Genomic DNA, 21743 nt, shown 5'->3' on the forward strand with positions numbered 1-21743 from the left:
GTCACCTGCTCCATGTATTCCTTTCATCACATCATGTTCTGAACACAAAATGCAAAACTCACACTTATCTTATTCTTCTCCCAATGCCTCATTTTAAAGAGTGCATGGATTACTGAAATCATCTCCGTCTGCATTGCCTATTGTTTTCAAATTTTAATCCTATGGTGAGTATGCACTTGATTCTTTCAAGGATAGTGTGTTCAACTACCCCCCTGTTGAAATTATCCCTGATCTTATCACTCATTTTGTTCTTTGCCTGATCTCCTAACATCCTTATTGATATCTATATCCCCAAGTGCCTTGTTGTGACTGACTCTTCGTGTGTGCTGACATTCCCATTTACACTCTAATAGAAATTCATTGGATTGCAAAAAGGGCCTTTGGTCCAAATTCTAAACTCACTATTCTTCCTTACCCAACACTGGAATCCGGCCTACTCTCTCTATTTCACTGCATGTTCTCTTTTACATTCAGTAGTCCCAGGTACAAGATCTTAGACCATTGTCTATGGATTTAGAGGTTTCATCTCTGTAGAACATAATTCAAAACTATTTATCCAAATCAAGGACCCAACAAACTTGTGTGCTTCAGATCTTACCTAGTTTTCTATTTTCATACTTACATTTCACCTTACATTTCTATAAAATCCCAGTTGCAGCTGGTGTGTGGACAATACTTTCCTCCCTCCACTGCCCTGTGTCGCTGCTTCCCCCTCTCCTCCCTGGGCCCTGGTCTCCTCGCCACCCCCACAAGTCCAGCCATCAGAGTGACACATACCCCACCCCACTGGGAGCTTCTCTGGCTGGCCCTGGGAGTAAGGGGACCAGCCAGCCCTGAGACCTTCACATCCTTCTGGGGTAGCTCCTTCGAGTGGGTGGGCTTGAGTCTGTTTCCTCTTTGCACCAAGTTCAACCCCGGTTCTTCTGGGAGAGCCTGTGGCAGTTGACTTGCTGAGCAGGCCTGCATCCGCCTCTGCACTGCCCCTCAGACAGGTTGGGTCCCCGTGTCATCACACGTGCTGTGTCAACACATGTGAGAGCCACCTCCTGTGGAGTTATCACCTCTGGGTCACATGAAACCAAGGCTGTCACAGAAAACCTCTGAGTCTCCTGGCTCAGACACGGGGCTGGCTTGAAGGGCACCTGTGGTTCCTTGGCACAAGTCCTTGTGTTGTGTTTCAGGGACCTGGGAGAGAATGCCATCAGGTCTGTGCAGCTGGACACCTTTATCACAATGAGGAATCTTAAGGAACTGTAAGTACCGAGGCTTCCTGGGGCCCTTGTGAATATGAGGAAGAACTTACAGAGTAACAAACCCTTGTAATTGCTTTATGCTCACGTTTTTAATAGCTATGATTGTTTATGGGTAGATGCAAGTTAAACTGTTTAAAAAAAAATACTATGGGGAAGCTGGCTTGGTGGTGCATGCCTATTATCCCAGCAGCTCAGGAGGCTGAGGCGGGAGGATTGCAAGTTCAAAGTCAGCCTCAGCAACTTATTGAGGCTCTAAGCAACTCAGTGAGACCCTGTCTCTAAATAAAAAAAATAAAAGGGCTGGGGATGTGGCTCAGTGCTTAAGTGCTCTGGGTTCAATTTCAATCCCCAGTTACCCCCAGTTTCCAAAAAAGAAGTGGTGCTTACTTGGGATCAATAGGTAGAAAATACCTTTTTTTTTTTCCTTTGGCGTGGTGGTAATTGAGGATGGAACTCAGGGGTGCACCACCACTGAGCCACATCACCAGCCATTTTTGAGACAGGGTATTACTAAGGAAGAACTGAACCTTTTCAGAAGCTAGGGCAACCCCCGCTCCAAGCAGACAAAACAAGTTCTGGCCTCAAACTTGAGATCCTCCTGACTCAGCCTCCAGAGTTGCTGGTATCCCAGGTGTACACCACACACCCAGCGACAATCTTTTTCTTAAAGGGTGATGTCGTGAATATTTTGGACCCTGGGCCACAGGGTCTGTGTAGAAACTCCTTGGCAAGGTTGTTAAAGCATAAAGCAGCCATAAATAGTACATAAGGGAACAGGTGTGGCTGTGTGCCATTGAATTTGTACCGCATAGCAGCAGCAGCCTGCAGGCTGTGGTGTGCTAACAGCTGTTTTATATAATGTCAAGTAAATTCTTTTATAAAAAGAGGGTGATCACCCCTTTAGTTACCCCAGGGACACGTTCTCCTCACTTGGGTTTGCTTAAAAGGAAAAGCCCGCATGGAGAAGGGCTTCTTGAAGGAGCCGGGTGGGTTCGAGCAGCAGGGGCACTGATGGATGCTCAGAGTTGGGGTGCCACGTGACTGACTGGGGCTAGTGGAGCTCCCCAATATCATGGCCCAGGCAGAGCGATGGACTCGCCTCCTTTTCCATTGCCACATGCCACTGATTTTGTGGCCAGTAAGTTCCATCTGTAATGTCAGTCCCCTGCAGGTCTCACTGAGTGAGCGTTCTGAGATGTGCCTACGAGATGCCAGATGCCAGAGGGTGGTCATCTTTGTGCCCTGACCTAATCCCATTCCTGAGGCCACTCCAGGTGGACCCTTGATTGGGGCAGGGAGGGTAGGAAGGGGGAAAAGGCCCAATCCCCGTGACTAAGAGGCCAAGAGGGCAGGCAACATTCCTCTGAGAAGAGGGGGTGCTCGAGCACTTGTCCCATGAAGAGCTTGTGCTGAGGAACTTAAGGGTGCTCTTGCCAATGAGGGTCAAGAACCTCCAAATGGGAGCTCATGGCAGGCTCACTGGGGCCATGTGGCTTTGTGGAGAGCCACACAGGGAGGGAGCCTTCTGGGCTTCTTCCCTACTTCCAACCATGGCTACTCTTCTCTTGTTAATCTGGGTGAGACAGATTCTGAAGAACAGATTTCCCCAGTTCCTCTTCTTGACAAATTATTCTGCACTGGATGTAGGGCTGGATACTGAAAAAGCAAGTAGAAGGGAATGTTGGTTATAAAAGATCCCTGGGCTCAGGAGGCTGAGGCAGGAGGATCGTGAGTTCAAAGCCAGCCTAAGCAACTTAGTGAGGCCATAAGCAACTCAGCGAGATCCTGTCTCTAAATAAAAAATAAAAAGGGCTAAGGATGAGGCTCAGTGGTTAAGCACCCCTGAGTTTAATCCCCAGTACCAGAAAAAAAAAATCCAGATCTCCTGGGATGGGTGAGCATGATCTGTGAAGTTCATAACAACTTTTCTCTCCATGAAACTTCCAAATGAGTCAGGAGTCCAAAAGATCTGATTAAATTGGAAAAGGGTATCTGGGGAGAAAGAAGGGAGAAAGGAGAAAGATTCTTCTTTTAGGTTCTTAGGAGACTGTTGACTAGTGAAGAAGAACTGAACCCTTTAGAAGCTTGGGCAACCCATCTCCACCCTCACCTCACAAAAAAAAAAAAAAAACCCACACTGTCTGGCTCTGGCACTGAGCTTGGTCCCCATCTGTGTTCCCATCAGTCGCTGCATGGACCCAGCTGGGGCTGGCCTGGGCCCAGTCCTCTGGAGGGCCCAGAGGGTTAATTCCCATTTTTTCTTCCCAATGGCACAAGGCAGGTTGTGCTGTGCACTTTGTGGCCCTCTGTGCAAATTTCCACAAGGGATGATTAGAAACACACTTTGAGTTTGAGTCATGAAAATGCACACTCTTAGCCAGCGAAGTATTGGGGTGGCTGGAAAAGAGAGCAGGAGGGGGGGCATTTCTGTTGGTAGCTGTGGAGGCTGAGCTTTGCCCGAGTGCTGAAGACGGGCAGGAGTCAGTGGAGGCTGGGCAGCTCACAGTCCCCTCTTTCTAGTCAGCCTGGCCTTTGTCTCTAACTTATTGGGTGGTGTGGCCAGGTTGTCCTGGGCCCTGGCCCAGGCTCTGCCTGCAGGCTTTCCAATGCACTGCCTTTGGGAACTGCAGAAGTGCCCCTGGAGGTTGAGCCTGAGGAGATTCTGATAGTGGGAGTTCCTGCTTGCTCTTCACCAGGAAGGTGAGGTCCTGGTGCAGCGAGGCAGTCACAGGAGCTGTGCCTGGGACACTCTCCTCCCTGCACAGGAGTGAGGCGGGCATTTCTGTTCATCGGCTGCCCTCCCACCCCTAGAGTAACTCCTTAGCAGGACGCAGAAAGTCAGCTGCCTGATAAATACAATCCAAAGCCTCAGGCCTACTCTATGGTCTGCCCTGGGCCAGGCCTCCCTATTATAATGGCTTTAAGATAAATCATTTCAGTTTTCAGAGAAGTACCTTCTGACCTTACCTCTGGGAATGATTAGGAGACGGGTTGTTCACTCTTCCTTGCTGATTGCTAGTTTGACACTTTCTTTGCTCATTGGAAGTCCTTGGGAGGCTGAGACAGGAGGATTATGAGTTCAAAGCCAGCCTCAACAACTTAGTGAGGCGCTAAGCAACTCAATGAGACCTTGTCTCTAAATAAAATACAAACTAGGGCTTGGCGATGTTGCTCAGTGGTTGAGAGTACCTGAGTTCAATCCCCAGTAACTAACAAACAAACAAAAATACATTCAGAGTGAAAGAGAACAGAAAGCCGGTCCCCATGGTTGCTTTGTTGGTATGAGGGATGCAGCAGCTGGAAAAACAGTCTGGACTAATGGCCAGAACCATGTGTGTGGATTTCCTAGGCTTACTGTGCCCCTTTCTGTCACTGAGTGTCAGGGACATGACAGGGAAGCCACGTGTCTTTGTGTCTGCCCTTCTCATAGGTTGGCCACTGCTCTTCAGCTCAAGCCTGGGCTCTCCCAGGACCAGGGCAGCTAGACTCTCCAGGTGACTTATCTTGGTGTGTGACTCCTCAGGAAGGAATGTCCGCTCTGATGGCCATTCTGATTTCTGTTTGAAAAGCTTATCCTCAGTTGCTGAGAAATGAAAAAGAAAATATTCTCTGTTTTAGTTGGAGGCTCACAAAACCCAAGTTGAACGTTCTCCTGCTCCCTGGGCAGGGACAGTTAACTAATGAGCACTATTTAGGGAGCAGGACTGCATTCTCCCAACTTCCTGAGTGATGCTCCTGTAGAGAGAGGGGCAGGCAGGTGGGACATCTGGCTGAGAGGCTGACATTCAGAAGTAAGAAAACATGCAGCTTTGCCAGGTGTTGTGGTGCTTGCCTGCAATCCCAGCGGCTCAGGAGGCTGAGGCAGGAGGATCATGAGTTCAAAGCCAGCCTCAGCAACTTAGTGAGGCCCTGAGCAACTCAGTGAGACCCTGTCTTTAAATAAAAAAATTACAAGGGCTGGGGATGTGCTCGGTGGTTAAGTGCCTCTGGGTTCAATCCTTGAACCCAGCTTGGCGAGTCAAAAAGTATCAGCCATAAAAGAAAAAAGAAGACATATTAGAACTTGTTGCAGAGTTGAGATCAAAGTCCCAGGGCTGGGGACTGAGTTTGGAATTTATCAGGAAAGTGCTCTTGCCACTGTAAGGTGTATCCAAGGTCAGGAAAAGGTGAGAAGGTGTCCCCAAGGTAACAGAAGCAGAGTCTGAGAACAAGGGCCAAGTGCAGCCTCTGGACCAGGGGTCTCAGCTCTCCCCTGGAGCTCAGTAGGAGGGCAGAGTTGGGTTCCACCCTGACAGACTCCATCAGAAGCTGCACTTGGTGCAAATCTCCAGGTAGGTTCTAGGTACTGTTCCTCCAACAGAGAGGAAACTGTGGGGAAGGCATCTCCCAGCCAGCTCTGTGGGTGGCAATGAATGTCCTCAGCTGTTAAAGCTGCATTGTTCCGACTCAGTCCCAGCTCAGTGTCTTTTTCTTTCTTTCAGCCACATTAGCAGTGACAGCTTCCTGTGTGACTGCCAGCTCAAGTGGCTGCCTCCATGGCTTGAAAGCACAACACTGCAGGCCTTTGTAACAGCCACTTATGCCCAACCAGAGTCACTGAAGGGCCAGAGCATTTTCTCAGTACCACCAGAGAGATTTGTGTGTGGTAAGACCTCGTGGGAGATTTTTTTTTCCATGAAGGGCAAAGAGGCCAGGTGGGCCTCCTGCTTGTAGGAGTCATTGCCATGATCCCAGGAAACCCCAGCCCATGGCTGCAGATTGGCCCCTGGATGCAGTTTATTTCCTGCTGAAATCACACGTGGCATTTACCATGAGGTGCCTCCTGTGACGCTTGTAGTATGTGTGTTTAATCAGAGGGCAGCATGCAGGGGCTCAGTGACACTCAGAAAAATCAGTCACAGGCAGATGTTTCCAGTGTTTCAGGAGAGATCTGGTGCCCTGGTATTGCTAGGAATTGATGCACCATATGATGTTTCACTGCAGAAAGGATGGGTTTGGGGAGAACATTCGCTCTAGTAAAAACAGCCCCTCCAGGTTCACCTGCACTCTGGAAGTTTCTTCAAACTCCTGAAATCTGCAGGGGTAGCTAGAGATGCCTTCTTCCTACTGGTTGTTAGAATGTCATCTTTTTTTTTTTTTTTTACTAGGAGTGCTCAGGATCCAAGTTTGGTTGCAGAGAGTACAGAAAATGCTGAACAGCTGCAAACACACACACACACACACACACACACACACACACACACACACAGGCTAGCCCAGACAGAAATGACACAGCCTCTCGGCCACGAACACGGAGGCAAAGATTGAGATGGATTTTGAGTTGTTCCTGGCGTTTGCTTGGAGCAGGAAAGAGGACAGGATAACACACCCGTCAGGCCCTGCTGGGCAGTTGCACATCTCTCCTGCTGCCAGATCCTGACTGGGACAGTCCTAACCGAAAGCCCACCTAGCAGTACAGGGGTTCTGCTGATCCACGTCTGTGACCTACTTTTGGCTCTGATAGTAGCCATTTCCCTGCTGGGAGTGAAAGAAGAATGTCCTCTGTCCACGCCTTCACCCTTCACCCCCCTGGAACAAACCCCTGCTTAGTGTGGCCTGATGGCCACCCTCCTGCCTGGTTCAGACCAGGGAGAAGTAAGCATGGAGAACACGGAAGCAGATCTCCAGACTGTGCTGGTCCTTCTTGGATGCCTTCTGCGGGGGGTCCCAGGCTGTGCCCAGTTCCGACTCCCTAGGCACGGAATGGCTTTGCAGTTCGTGGTTCATCGCCCATTGCTCAAGGAGCCCTGGACCATTAATCTCTTTCCACAGCTCCCTAGAGCGAAGCTGTCTGTCACTACCTCCCGCTCCTGCCACAGCGCAGCCTTTCCCTCGGAAAATCCAGGGAGGACTTCTAGGGAGGACTTCTGTGGCAGCCTCTGACCTCAGGCACTGGCAGACTCTGGATTAGAGGGGTTGTTGATTTCACCTCTCTCAGGCCCACCCTCTCGATTCAGTTCAGGCTTCCCCCCACCCCCACTCCCCCAAACCTCCAAACATCTGGTATTAATGGGAATCACAAAAACACTTGGCAGGTGATCAGAGTTTCCAGCTCTTTTTTTCAAAAAAATTGAAAGCATGAACTGCTCACACCATCTAACATGGCAGGTAGAGCCAGGTAGGAGCCACCACTGGCAAATGAGGGGACACACCTGAAACCTGCCCCCCTGTCCCCCCACTGCTGGGTGACAGTACCTAATGGACAGTTCCTTTGGAAGGCAGCCTTAACAGTTCCTCATTTAAACAGTTATGATCAGTTCCTCTCCTGGGACAAATGCACATCTAATGGAAACCTCTCCACACGTGTGTTCACAGCAGCATTATTTATAATAGCTGAAAAATGGGCACCCAAGTAACCACAAGTTGATGGATGAATAGAGAAAGGTGGCATAGCCAGACATTGGAGGATTATCAGGTCATAAAATGCCACCCATCCCGTCCCTCCCATAGCCTGGATGAACTTTGAAAATGATAAGATAAGGGAAAGTGGTCAGTGACAAATGACTGCAGATTCTATGACCCAGTCACAGGGAAGTCCCAGGACAGGGAGATCTGTAGAGGTAGGAAGTGCCCTAGGAGGTGCTCCAGCCTGAAGAGAGATGGAGGGAGAAGGGGAGTAGCTACAAAGTGCTTCTCCATGAGGTGACAAAGATATCTTAAAGTTGACTGTGGTCATTAAGATACCTACTCGTGAATGCACCACAGACCATTCAGTTGTGAACTTGAAATGGGCAAGCTGCAGTGTAGGTGAATTGTTGCTTAGTAAAGCTGTGTGTGTGTGTGTGTGTGTGTGTGTGTGTGTGTGTGTGTGTGTGTGTATTGTAAATATAATTTTTACCTGTCATAAAAATGTGTCTCTTTAAAATGTGAACTTTGGATTTAGAGTCTTCAAAATTTGTGTCATCACTGATTTATAACATTTTCATCACTTCTGAAAAAAACCACAACCCCATGCTTTAGTAGTCATTCCCTCTTCTCCTGGCCCCCAGCCGTGGCGGTCACTAGTCCACAGTTGTGTGTGACCTGCCTGCTCTGAACAGTTAACATGAGTGCCGGTGGATGGCATGTGGACTGAGGAACTCTCCTTTTCTCACTTTGCCAGGACTTCTCCCCCAGTGGGGGGATTGTATCTGGGGCTGAGCTACCCCGACCCCTGAGCATAGTTTTGTTTTATTTTTAATATTTTTTCAGGTATAATTGGGCACAACACCTTTATTTTATTTGTTTATTTTTAATGTGGTGCTTAGGATCAAACCCAGCACCTCACACATGCTAGGTGAGTGCTCTACCACTGAACCCCAGCCCCAGCCCCAGCCCCTGAGCATAGTTTTAAAGCATCATTTCCTTTTCTGTGACTGAGTGACATCCTGCTGTATGGATATACATTTTGTTTCATCCATGCATTAGATGGCAGATATTTGATGGTGCTTACTTTGGGGATTTTATGATTAATGTTGGTGTGAACATTCGGGCACTAGTTCTGTGAATTCTCTTGGGATTGCACCTGGGAATGGAATCTTTGGGTCCTGTGGTAGCTCTAGGTGTGACATAAGAACTGTCAAACTGTTTTTTTCAAAGTGGCTTCAGGATTTTACACACCTGCTGGCAATGTACGAGATTCTGGTTTCTCCTCATGCTTGCGGACACTTGCTATCTTTTTTATTTTAGATTTTGCTAGTGGGAACAGAGTAGAATCTCATGGTAGTCTAAACATTTCCACAAGGACTCATGATGTTGAACAATTTTCTAGATGCTTATTGAATCGTGCATAGCTTCTTTGGAAAAATAGCTACTCAAGTCATTTATTCATTTCTCTATTTTGTTATGAGTTATCAATTCTGAATATTAGCACATTCAGAATTCTATATTTGTTATGAGTTGTCAATTCTGAATATTAGAATATTCAGAATATTAGACCTCATCGGGCCTATGATTTGTAAATAGCATTTCCTAGTCTGTGAATTGTGGTGGTGGTTTTTCAGTTTCTAGAGAGTTGTGCAAAAATTTTTTTAGAAATATTTTTTGGGCCAGATGCAGTGGTGCATGCCTATAATTCCAGCAGCTTGGGAGGCTTAGTCAGGAGGATTTCGAGTTCATAGCCACCCTTAGCAATTGCAAGACACTAAAGAAACAAACAAGAAAAGAATTGCATTTACAATAATTTTTTTGGGGGGACAGGTAGCAGGGATTGAACCCAGGGGTGCTTAACCACTGAGCAACATCCCCAGCCCTATTTTGTATTTTATTTAGAGACAGGGTCTCACTGACTTGCTTAGTGCCTTGCCATTGCTGAGGCTGGCTTTAATCCTGCCTCAGCCTCCCAAGCTGCTGGGATTACAGGTGCACGCCACTGAGCCCACCTAATTGTGATATTAACTGTGAATTTTTCAGAGATGACCTTTATGAGGTTGAATAAGTTCCTTTCTTATCCCTAATTTTTTGAATATTTTTATTATGAAAAGCTATTGAATTCTGTCTTGTGTGTATTCTATGTGTGTGTGTTTCTGAGATGATTGTGTAGGGTTCTTCCCCCCCTCTTTATTTTATTGATAATGGTCTAGTACATTGATTTTTGAATGGTAAACCTTGCTTTCCTGGGATCAACTTAACTTGATTATAGTATGTGATTCTTTTTAGGTGCTGTACATTTTAGTTTGCTGGGATTTTTGCTGAAGTTTTTGCATCTATACTTATAAAAGACATTGTTCTCTAGGTTGTTGTTGGTGTGTGTGTGTGTCATGTTTTTCTTAGGTGTTTGTTGTTAGAGTAATAGTTGTATAAAATTATTTGGAAGATACTCTCTTTACATCTACTTGTCCAAAAAAGAAAAAAGAAAGAAAGAAAGAAAGAAAGAAATAGAAAAAAAAATGCTTTGGAAGTTTTGGATTGGTTCTCTCTCTAAATGTTTGGTAGAATTCACTTGAGTCTGAGCTTTTCCTTATAGGAATTTTTAAATTCTACATTTAAAAATTCTTAAATTCTAAAGTGTCTCCTTAGTGTTGAGCCAGAATTTGTTTCTTCTTGAGTCAGTTTTAGGAGTTTATCATTTCAGCCAGGTGGTCTAGTTAGCTGGGTACAGTTGTTAGAGTGTTCCCTGTTTTCCTTTGGCTGGAAGAAGGTCAGTAGTGGAGTGCCCTTTTTTGTGCCTTCTGTTTTTCCCTCCTGCCTACTAGTCGAGCTAAAGGTTTTTCAATTTTCTTGATATTTTCAAAGAACCAATTTTTGCTTTGAAGTGATTTTCTCATTTTCCTTTCCTCCTTCTTTCATTTCTTCTCAAATCATGATTAATTTCTTTTTCCTGCTTGTGGTGGGTGTAGTTTATTATTCTTTTACTGGGTTAAAAAACTGGATTATTAGTCCTAAACTTCTTTAATACAGGCATTTCCAGCAATAAGTCCACGAGCACCATTTTAGGCGCAGCTTCCAAGACTTGAAAAGTAAACACATCGTTTTCATTCAACTCAGAGCATCTTCCAGTGTCCCTGTGACTTCTTCTCTGCTGTGCGGAAGTGCACTGCTTAGTTTCCACAAGTTGTTTCCCAAATACTCATTTCACTGTGGATTTAAAAGTCATTCCATTGTCATCCAAAAAGATACTTTGTGTGATTTCCATCTTTTTAAACTTATTGGACCTATGTTTTGACCTAAAACATAGTCTTATCTTAGAGACTGTTCCGTGTACATTTTAAAAGAATATTCTGCTGTGGTTCGGTGGAGAGTCCCACGGGTGTATATTAGAACTAGTTGGTTAATACTATTGTTCAAGTCTTCTTTCTCCTTGTGCATCTGCCTAGTTTTTCTGGCTAGCTTTTCATTGGAAATAAGAGTATTATTGTTACATTGTCTGTTCTTCTCTTCAGTTCTGACAGGTTGTGCTCTACATTTTGTAAAGCTCGGTTTGGTGCATATATTTATAATTTTTATGTCTTCCTGATGGATTGACCCATTTGCATGATAAAATATTTTGTCTCATATTGGGTGACTGTTTAATTGTCTTGGGATCTAAACTGCCTCTTGTAGGTAGTGTATACTGTGTCATAGTTTTTTTTCATCCATTATGGTTCTCCTTGCCTTTTGATCAGAGTGATTAATTTGTTTACTGTTTTGTTTTGTTGGAGCCGGGGGGGGGGTACCAGGGATTGAATTCAGGGGCACTCACTTAGCCACATCCCAGCCCTAAGTTGTATTTTATTTGGAGACAGGGCCTCACTGAATTGCTTAGGGCCTCACTTTTGCTGAGGCTGGTTTTGAACTCACGATCCTCCTGCCTCAGCCTCCTGAGCCACTGGGATTACAGGCGTGCACCACCACAAGTATTTCTTGTAGTTCGGGTCTGGTAGCAGTAAATTCTCTCAGTTTGAATATTTTTTAAAATTTGGGAATGTTTTAATGTCATCTTTATTTTTGAAAGGTAATTTTGCTGCACCTGAGATTTCCAGACTTTTTGAATACTTTGAATATTTCTCCCTCGTGACCTTCCTGGTTTTGAATAAGAAATCAGCTACAAATACTTTTGAGGATCTCCTGTACATGATAAGTTATATTTCTTGTGCTGTTTTGAAGATGCTTTGTCTTTGGCACTTGACGCTTGACTATGATGAACCTAGGCCTTTTGAATGAATTTTGCTTAGAGTTAATTAAACTTTTCAGATATGTGGGTGCATGTTTTCCATCCGATTTATAAGTTTGGGTGCATCAGGGCTTCAAACATACTCTCCTTCCTCCTTGTGTCCTGTGCTTGGTCTCGCATGATCTGTGTGTTGTCATGCTGGATGCTCTTGCACAGATCTCTGAAGTTCTGTGTATTTTCTTCATTCTCTTTGATTCTCAGACTGGATATCTCCGCTGACCTGTCTCAAGTTCACTGACTCATCTGCAAGCTCAGTTCTGCTACTGAGCCCTCTAGGGTGGATTTTTAAAAAATATTTTTAGTTGTAGATGGACACAATACCTTTATTTTACTTAGGTTTTTTTTTTTTATATAGTTTTGGAGATTGAATCCAGGGCCTCACCCATCCTAGGCAAGTGCTCTACCAGGGAGCTACAGCCCTAGCCCTAGGGTGGATTTTGTTTTGTTTTGGTTTGATTCTGGGGATTGAACTCAGGGCCTTGTGCATGCAAGCCAAGCACTCTACCAATGAGCTATATCCACCCTAGGGTGGATTTTTAATTTCAGTTACTAGTAAATGCCATGGTTTGTATGTGGTTCATTTTTATAGTTTCTGTTCATTGATCATTTCTCTTGGGTAAGAAAGTGTTCTCATGCTTTAATTCTCTTAGACATAGTTTTAGTTTTTCAAGAATTTTTATAATAGCTAATGTTGTTTAATTAGTCCAAGATCTCAATTTCCTCAGGGACAGTTTGTATTGACATTTTTTTTTCCTGTTTCATAATTGGTTGTTGAAAATTGGACATTTAAGATAGAATAATATGCTGGGCGCAGTAGCACAGGCCCCATCCCAGCTGCTCAGGAGGCTGATGCAGGAGGATCTCGAGTTCAAAGCCAGCCTCAGCAACTTACTGGAGATCCTCAGCAAACTCAATGAGACTTTGTCTCTAAATAAAGTACAAAATAGGGCTGGGGATGGGGCTCCGTGGTCGAGTACCCTGGGTTCAATCCCGAGTACCAAAAAAACAAAAAAGTAAAAAGACTTGGCAAGTCCAGACTCAGATCTTCCCATCCTCCCCCAGGTCTTGCTGGCCCATCACCATTCCTTTAGGGCCTCTCTTAGATGAGTGTTGTGAAGCCTGCTCTGTACAACCCCTTGAGTTCCTGGTTGGCTTGCTAGTGAGTAGCCAATAGGTGGACACAGAAGTCCTTAAGTCACCCCCATCAGCAAATCCTGTGTCCTTCACCCAGGCCGTGAATGTATGTGCTTGCATGTGCTCTCACTTCCTGCTTGTGTGTGTCTGCCATCTCAGCACAGACAAGAAATGAGGGCTCCCCCAAGGTCTTTCCAGGGTGTTTGTCCACCCTGCATGAGGGCGTGCCCTTTCTGATTCCCAGGACTCTGGTGGACATCAGAGGGCCTGCTGCTGGCATCTCCTCCACCTGACTTTCCTTCAGTTTCTTGACCACTGTCCTCTTCACCCCGATGGGCACACTCACATTGGACAGTGGCATGGTTACACAGTGGCCACTATTTTCATCAGATGCCTGGGGACAGGGCTTCCTGTGGTGAGCCTTCTTCATGAGTGGGGCTTTCCAGGTCTTGGCCTGACCGGTCACACAGTGATGCTGCTCTTATGGGGCTTTTGGGGGAACTCCACCTGCCCCCTCAATGGTTGCTAGCTGCTGAGTCTCAAGGCTGTTACAGAGCGGGGTGGAGGCAAGTGGGTAACTCACAACACCAGAGAGCTCCTGTCTCTTTCTAAGAGGCCTCCATTTTCTTGAGTCCACACCACATGGATCATTGTGTTTGATTTTCCAGAAATCAGAACTGTTGATTTTGACCATTTTTGAAGTACTTTTATCATTTGAAGGGAGTTCAGATTTCTGGGAGTTCCAACATTCTGGAAGCCATTGTGCCAGAGTCCTTTGTGCAGACAGGACAAGTGGCACCTCTTGTGTGGCCATGTCAACAGGTGCAATGGATATGGGTCTCCAGGAAGCTTCCAGAGGGCTGGGTGACCGGGCGCTGGTGGCCCATTTCTAGTCCAGGGGCATGCTCATGACCTCACCTGGGTGGGGCCTGTTGTCCCTTGCCTGGTTTTGTGCAAGCATGACAGCAGCTGGTCCCTGTCTCCTCACGGTGGCCCTTCTCTCCCCAGATGACTTCCCAAAGCCACAGATCATCACCCAGCCAGAGATGACAATAGCCATGGTGGGCAAGGAAATCCGGTTCACATGCTTGGCAGCCAGCATCAGCAGCTCCCCCATGACCTTTGCCTGGAAGAAGGACAATGAGGTTCTGCCCAAGGCAGACATGGAGAACTTCTCCCACGTGCCCACACATGACAGGGAATTGATGGAGTACACCACCATCCTGCACTTCCGCAGGGTCACGTTTGGCCATGAGGGCTGCTACCAGTGTGTCATCACCAACCACTTTGGCTCCACCTACTCTAACGAGGCCCATCTCACTGTGAACGGTAGATGCCCCCGTTGTTCTCTCCCAGGCACCCCGACCCGATGGCTGCCCACCTCGGAGAGGAACGAGGCAAACCGGCGATCAGATCACACTGTCCCCTGGGCTCCCGGGGGCAGGTTCTGCAGGTTAAAGCACCCTGTCCCTGAGCTTTGGGTGACTGTTGGGAGGCGGGGTGAGTTGCAGAGCTGAGCCTTGAACTTCTCTGGAACCACATGGTCCAGTTTCTAGGTCCCACATCCCAGACCCTTTGGGAAGCTGTGCCCTTGAGTCGGTGGCACAGCTGTGGAAGCACAGGCCAGCCTGGGCAGGGGCAGGTCCTCACCTCTCAAGACAGTAGAGAACACGATAGGTAGGGGGTGGGTGGGACGAGGTCCTGTACTCAGAAACCAGCTTGTCAGAGCTGCTCTCTTCAGGGCTGCTATTTTTGGAGGGGGAAGGGGGGAATGTGAGTGGGCACATCCCCACACCCTGAGAACCCGGGGAGATTTTTCTGATCATTAAAGTGCCAGTGACAGAGTTGGTTCACAGGTCATCAGAAGTGCCTGCGGGCTACGCTCAGTCAGCCCCGCAGACCACAGAACAAACTTGACCACACTCAGGTTGTCTTGGCGTATTCTGAGAAAGGCCTCACTGCCACCTCAAGACTCAGGCAAGTAAGTGACTCTCTACCAGGGCATTTGTTATTTACACCAGGTAAAAGAGGTCCCAGGGTGCCTACCCATATCCCAGCCCTTTCCTATATTTTATTTAGAGACGGGGTCTCACTGAGTTGCTTAGGGCCTTGCTAAGTTGCTGAGGCTGGCTTTGAACATGATCCTCCTGCCTCAGGCTCCTGAGCCACTGGGATGACAGGAGAGTTCCATTGTGCCTGGCTGACCAGAGCAGCTTGGACAGGAAGCATGGTGATGCCTGCTGTGCAGCTGGACACTGACTCTGGCATCCCACTGCCTGCTGAGCCTGAGCCAGTGAGCCCTATGCTTCTGCCTATGTGTGCTTAGCAGCATGGCCCTCAGGTGGCCTGGGGAGGCATAGACCTTCCCTCTGTGATTGCAGCTTGGTGAGCAGGTATTTCTGTTTCCCAGGCTCTGTCCTGGTGGCTTATGAAGGCAGGCGAGCCTCAGGCTTTGACTCCCAGGGTCCCACCTGTGTGACCCATTACCTATGAGGTGCAGTAGGCAGAAGGTCAGCCACAGCCTGAGACTCCATCCCCAGCTGGAGTGGACAGGTGGAGGAAGTGCCAGGCCGTGGTGGGGAGAGGCTGACACTTTCTCTGGGAAGCTTACTGCTCCTGATTGAGATGGCTGCAGCAGTCCTGGGCTAGTGGTGGCACAGGGCATGGAGGTATGGAGTGGTGGCCCTTGCACACTGGGAGTCTCTACCCCAGAGGTGTTCCCTGCATTTAAAGCCAGCTGTCCCCTGACCTCCCCCTTTGTGTGTGTTTTCCAGTGCTGCCATCATTTACCAAAATGCCAAGAGACATCACCATCAGGACAGGCATCATGTCTCCCCTTGCGTGTGTGGCCACCAGCCATCCCAACCCACAGATTGCCTGGCAGAAGGACAGAGGCACATACTTCCCTGTGGCTTGGGAGCATCACATACATGTCATGCCAGACGAGGACATGTTTTTCATCACTAATGTGAAAATAGATGACATGGGCATTACAGCTATACTGCCCAGAACTCGGCAGGTTCTGTGTCAGCGAATGCCATCCTGACTGTCTTAGGTTCGACCCTTGGTGTACTCTGGGGGGTGTGTATGCACACATGCGTGTGTAGGGGTCTGAACTGATACTGAGGGGAAAGCCTGCGGAGTTGCTCTGTGGACCCTTGGGGTTACAGGAAAGTGTTGCTACTGTTTGAAATTTGGGGCTGCTTTTAGGATTTTTTCCTCTTTAAAAAAAATTATTTTGGATGCTGGGGATTAAACCCAGGGGCAATGAACCACTGAGCCCCATCCCCAGCCCTATTTTGTATTTAGAGACAGGGTCTCGCTGAGTTGCTTAGGGCCTTGCTAAATTGCTAAGGCTGGTTTTGAACTTGCAATCCTCCTGCCCCAGCCTCCTGAGCTGCTGGGATTACAGGCATGCCCCACCACTCTGGCTTCTATCTCTTTAAATAGAGTAAAGGCCAGTGCAATGCCAGAGCCTTGAGCAACTGGTGACCAAAGAGCATGGAGGAGGGGTGTGGTCTTAGTCAAGAACAGGGACACAGGACAGTTTGGGAAGAGGAACTTTTATGACCCAGAGATCAGCCATCTTCTGAAAATCTTGTCACTCTGATGGAAGCCCTCAGGTGGGATTGTGCCATGTTTAGAACACGAAGCAGACCCAAAGCACTGAGGCCCCAGAGTGAGTGTGCCATCTCTTGATCTCTTGCAGAGACCCCATCCTTGGTGGTACCCTTGGAAGACTGCATGGTGTCTGTGCGGGAGACAGTGGCCCTCCAGAGCAAAGCGACCGGCAGCCCCTCTCCCTGCATCACCTGGCTCAAGGGGAACCGCCCCCTGATCCTCATTGACAGGCACCACTTCACCCCCGGCAACCAGCTGCTGGTGGTCCAGAACGTGGTGGTGGAGGACGCAGGCCAGTACACCTGCGAGATATCCAACACACTGGGCACGGATCGCACTCACAGCCAGCTGAGCATCTTGCCCACACCTGGCTGCAGGAAGGACAGGACCACCATGGGCATCTTCACCATCACCGTGGTGTGCAGCATCATTCTGACATCACTCGTGTGGGTGTGCATCACCTACCAAACCAGGAAGAAGAGCGAGGAGCACAGCGTCACTAACACAGGTGGGCACAGTGGTCGTTCATTTCCAGGGCAGGAGAAGCCAGGTCCACACTCTTTGTCAAGAGCTCTTGTGCTCTGGGAACTCCAGGACCTCTGGGAATGTGGTTATGGAGAACTAAAGCCTTGGTCCTGTGGACACTGGGTTCATACTCAGGGCAGAACCAGAAATAAAACTGCCTTGGGGCTGGGTCTGGGGCTCAGTGGTAGCACACTTGCCTGGTATGAGTGAAGCACTGTGTTTGATCCTCACCATAGCATATAAATAAACTAAAGGTCTATTGACAACTAAAAAAAAAAAAAAACTTCCTGCTGATGTCCTCCTCATAAGCGGAGGTGGATTGTCCCTGAAATGTCACAGTGCTGTGGTTTTTTTAGTTCTGTCTCCCTTTCTGTCACTCTCCCCGTCTTTTGTGGTCTCGCATGCTTTTGACCTGGGCTCAGGTAAAGCTCGGATCTGGGAGGGTCTCCTACCTGCACCGACTCCTAGTCTCTGCACAGCCTCCATGGCTGCTGCCAGGGGATCCTGTTCGGGGCCTGATGGTGAATGCGCATCTGCATCTGTTATCATGGCAACCCTGATATTTCATTGTCTTATCTCCTTGCAGATGAAACCATTGTGCCACCAGATGTTTCAAGCTACCTCTCTTCTCACAGAACCCTTTCTGACCAGCAAGAAAGCATGGTCAGGACTGAGGGTGGTCATTGGAGCAACGGGCACATTGAGAGAGCAACGGTAAGGCCTCTGACACAATGAGGTGGAGCTCTATCTAAGTGACTGTCCTCCGTAGGTGGAGATGGCCTCTATCTCCATATTCAGTTGTCTGACATTAGGTGGGAGGGAGTGTCAGGTGAACAAGGTGGCTGCTGGCCCAGCCCTCTGCTGTTCAGCTTAGTCCTGGTCTGTGCAAACTCTGCAGAAGTTTTGACATCCTGTCTCTCAGGAAGGTCACCATCTGGGCTTAGCAGTAAGCCTCCCAGTCGGCATAAGGTAGGACCACTGTCAGAAAGAGCTGCAAAGGACACCCCAGGCCCTGAAACCAAGCCATGCTTCCACAGTTTGCCCTTGGTATCTGTGGGTTTGAGTCCCTACACACTAGAAATATCAAGGGCGGAGAAGGTGCACGAACATGCAGCCTTCTCTTCCTTGTCATTATTCCCCCAAAACATAGTCCAACAGCTGTGCACACAAAGTTACATTTTACTAGTCACGATGCTTAATCTAGAGGTGACTTACATGGGACAGTGTATGTAGGTTATGTGCAAATATTGTGTTGTTATATACAAGGGACTTGAGCATCCCTGGATTTTGTTATCTGTGTGGGGCTCTGGCACCACGAAGGTACCAAGGGATGTGAGTGCAGGGGCAGTGCTCAGACCTGCTCTGTATTCCAGACTCGCAGGGAAAGCTCTCTGCAGGGGTTGCTGTTTCAGTTGGTGGGAGATTGTGAGCACTTGCTGAGCTAAAGGCCAGGCATGAGAGAGCTGCTCCTCTAACATGGCTGCAGATGCTCAAGGACTGCTTGCTGGGAAAGTGGTACTAGAAAACAGGCCCATTGCCACAGTAGTAACTCACCACTGATAGAGAGACTAAAGCAGCAGCCCCACCTATCCTGCTCCTCAGGATCACTGAGACACTCTACAGTTTTCAAACAGTGGAGTCTGTTGCAATTGTGTGTCTGAGAGATGGGAGCCTCTTCCCAGAGGATGATGTCCACAGTGTCACACAGAGGCAGCCCAAGCTCTGTGTTGGGTACAGTAAAGAGCCCTGGAAATTGATAGAAAAAACCACTGGGACACCTGGTCCACCTAAGATGGGTAGGTGATGCTTTCACCAGGAAAAGCAATGCCATTTTGAAATCCAGATCTGGGTTGACCCACTCACTAAATGAAGAGCGGGGAGACACCTACATTTCCGTCCAGCACTCTTTGAATTTGGTATTTAGTGTATGAACAGGAAGCTCTGGCCTGGTGCCCTTTTAATTCTAAAAGAGTGTGTCTCTTAGTTCCTATTTATGGTACAGTAAACCTAAGCAAGAATTTTCCAGAATAATAAGCAACATAGGGGGTTTTAGTATGTGTTCACCAGGGCTGTTTTGAGGCTAAATTTCTAATTGTTCAGAAAACTCTTAACCCTGCATAGTACCTAATTCAATTGTTGGGTTTTTTTCTTTTTCTATTTTTTTTTCCTTTTGCCTCTGATCACAGTAGTGTGACTACATTCTCTAAGTACAAGTTTAGTTTAATCTGGGGCATGTGAGCAAGAAGGACCCTATCTCCACTAATGGTGTGGTGTGTGCCCAGTCTTTCCTGTGAAGGTCTTTGGGGAGGGGGCATTTGCAGGGTCGGGGGGCAGGACCCCACTTGGGTGTGGGTGGGCGGCCTGTTCTGTGGGAGTTGCCCTGACCTGGCTCATCTCTCCTTCAGAACCCAGGTGGCCCTCTCATATGCAGTGACTGCAATGCTGACATGGACAGTTACACCAAGGAGCAGGCCCCCCACTCTCAGCCCACATGCAGGTACAGCACACAGCCAAGTGCACTGCGTGGCCAGGATCCCAACCAGGGCAACCGAGGAGTCTCTCCACATCATCCTTGTAGATGGGTCCCTCTACCCCAGCAACCACGACAGAATGCTGACATCCTTGAGGAAGCTGGCGGTGTCCCTAGATGGAAAACGTGATCTCTTACTGTCCTCCTGGCCTCCCTGGCAGCTGCAATGGCTGCCACAGCTGGTCATGCTGGGGCTTGGCTCTGACGGCCTTCTCTTTCCACAGGGGGCTCCGCCTGAACTCTATAGGGAGGCTGTGCGATGTGGACCCCGCAGACCTGCAGCCCTGCCCTGCGTTCCCTTCAGGCATCAAGGAGCTCCCAGAGGCCTCCTTGGCCTTTCCTGCTGTCTCCAGCGAAGCCCAGCACTTGCTCCTTTCCAATGGCCACCTCCCCCTGGCGTGTGACTTCAGTCCCGAGTCCACACCACTGACAGGACAGCTCCCTGGGAAACGGAGGGGACCACTGCTGTCGGCGCCCACAAGCTATGATCTGTCTACCTCAGCTCTTGTCACACCAGTGTCCACAGGAAGGAGAGCTTGGGAGGCGGCCTGGGGTCAGCATCACTGAACTGTACATAGTTGGCATTTCCATGTGGAGCATGAGCCTGGCAGAGGACTCGCATCTGAAGCACAGAAATGCAAGAGGCTATTTGTGTACAAAAGCCAGAAAAAGTATTTGATAAGGTTGTACATAAGAGTTTCCATAGATTTCCTATATATTATATATCTTTGACAGAGGTATTTTAATCTTTGGTGCATGGTTAACAACAGAATTTTACAATTTTGACAATATTATTTTCCTTTCAGGTTGCTGTTTCCTTGGAGGGGGGGGCAGAAATAGTTCTGGTGCCTTAGTGCATGGTGGGAATTTAGAGACAAAAACCACATTTGTTTCCCGTGGTTTCTGGTGGGTTTGGAAGGACAGGGCATCCTTGGTGTTGTGTGCCCTTCGCAGTCACGTTTGGCCTGTGTTGGTGGCTCCTGCAATGTGCCTTTGCCGTGAGGGGCTTTTCCCTGGAGGCTGCTTCTTTGAGGGGTAGAGTGAAGGTTGCTAATCCACCACAAGCCATAGGTTAGAATGGTAGGCCTTTCTCCCTTCTCTGAAGTTCACTTTTTGTTAAAAGCAAATGTGGTCTTGTCCATGTCGCTGGATTGTTAGCTCAGGCTTTTTATTAAGGCAAAGGCTGCTGGTGTTGGTACCTGTTGATTTTTCAATAGTGATGTTTTAATTCTGTCAAATTAATATTACATTAGGGGATAAAAAGATCAAGTTCTCACCCTTCAGAGCTATTTCTACTGAGGAGCCAGAGCAGGCCCTTCCACAGCCTCCCCTCACACAGACGGGAATGGGCATGGACTATGTAAGACCTAGACGTGGGTGTGTTTGCACTTTTGAGACCTGTAGCTAATGTCTTGTGAGTGCCAATGTGTAATTCACTGAAAATTACATTGAAACAAATAAAGTCCTTAAAAAAATCTCAAAGTACATTTCTTTAGCCAAAAAGCTTAAGGGAGATATTAGCCAAATGGCTACCTGTGTCAGATGTTCCTGTCAGAGGTCATCATTGTTCCAGAGGTCATCATTGTTCCATTGTTTTTTCAACAGTTAACTGATAAATGTTACTTCCACCAAATATGTGAATTTGCTGCTTCTGAGAGGCATTGTGAAAGAGGAAGTATTACTTTTATGTACAAAATTATTTATAGAAATTTTGGTACAATGTACATTGAAAACATATAAAATATTGAAGTGTCTAACAAATGGCATTGAAATGTCTTTAATAAAGGTTCATTTATAAATGTTGAGCATATGGCAGGAATGAAAATTGGGATATATGGTATCCTTAGGAAGCCAATAAATAGCCTCTTTAGCCAGATAAAATATGTACAAAGCAGGTTTGCAGGTTAGAACCATGCAGCTTATTCAGCTAATATTTATTAAGCATTTGCTAGACACTTAAGCATAGGATACCATGGTAAGCATGATAGGAAAGTTCTCTTACAGAACCTGT

General features: G+C 47.6%; 1 protein-coding gene across 1 annotated transcript; it reads left to right on the forward strand.

The window, feature by feature from the left end:
* Positions 1–1233: 1233 nt before the first annotated feature.
* LOC143390179 (leucine-rich repeats and immunoglobulin-like domains protein 1) lies at positions 1234–20299 on the forward strand. Its single transcript, XM_077108430.1, is given in 11 exon segments — positions 1234–1253; positions 5735–5898; positions 14065–14385; positions 15831–16043; positions 16046–16111; positions 16766–17185; positions 17789–17916; positions 18842–18998; positions 19615–19777; positions 19779–19881; positions 19973–20299. Coding segments are annotated over 11 exon segments (2082 nt in total).
* The last annotated feature ends 1444 nt before the right edge of the window (positions 20300–21743 follow it).

The sequence above is a fragment of the Callospermophilus lateralis genome, unplaced genomic scaffold (genome assembly GCF_048772815.1).
Source record: "Callospermophilus lateralis isolate mCalLat2 unplaced genomic scaffold, mCalLat2.hap1 Scaffold_708, whole genome shotgun sequence".
Lineage (NCBI taxonomy): Eukaryota > Metazoa > Chordata > Mammalia > Rodentia > Sciuridae > Callospermophilus > Callospermophilus lateralis.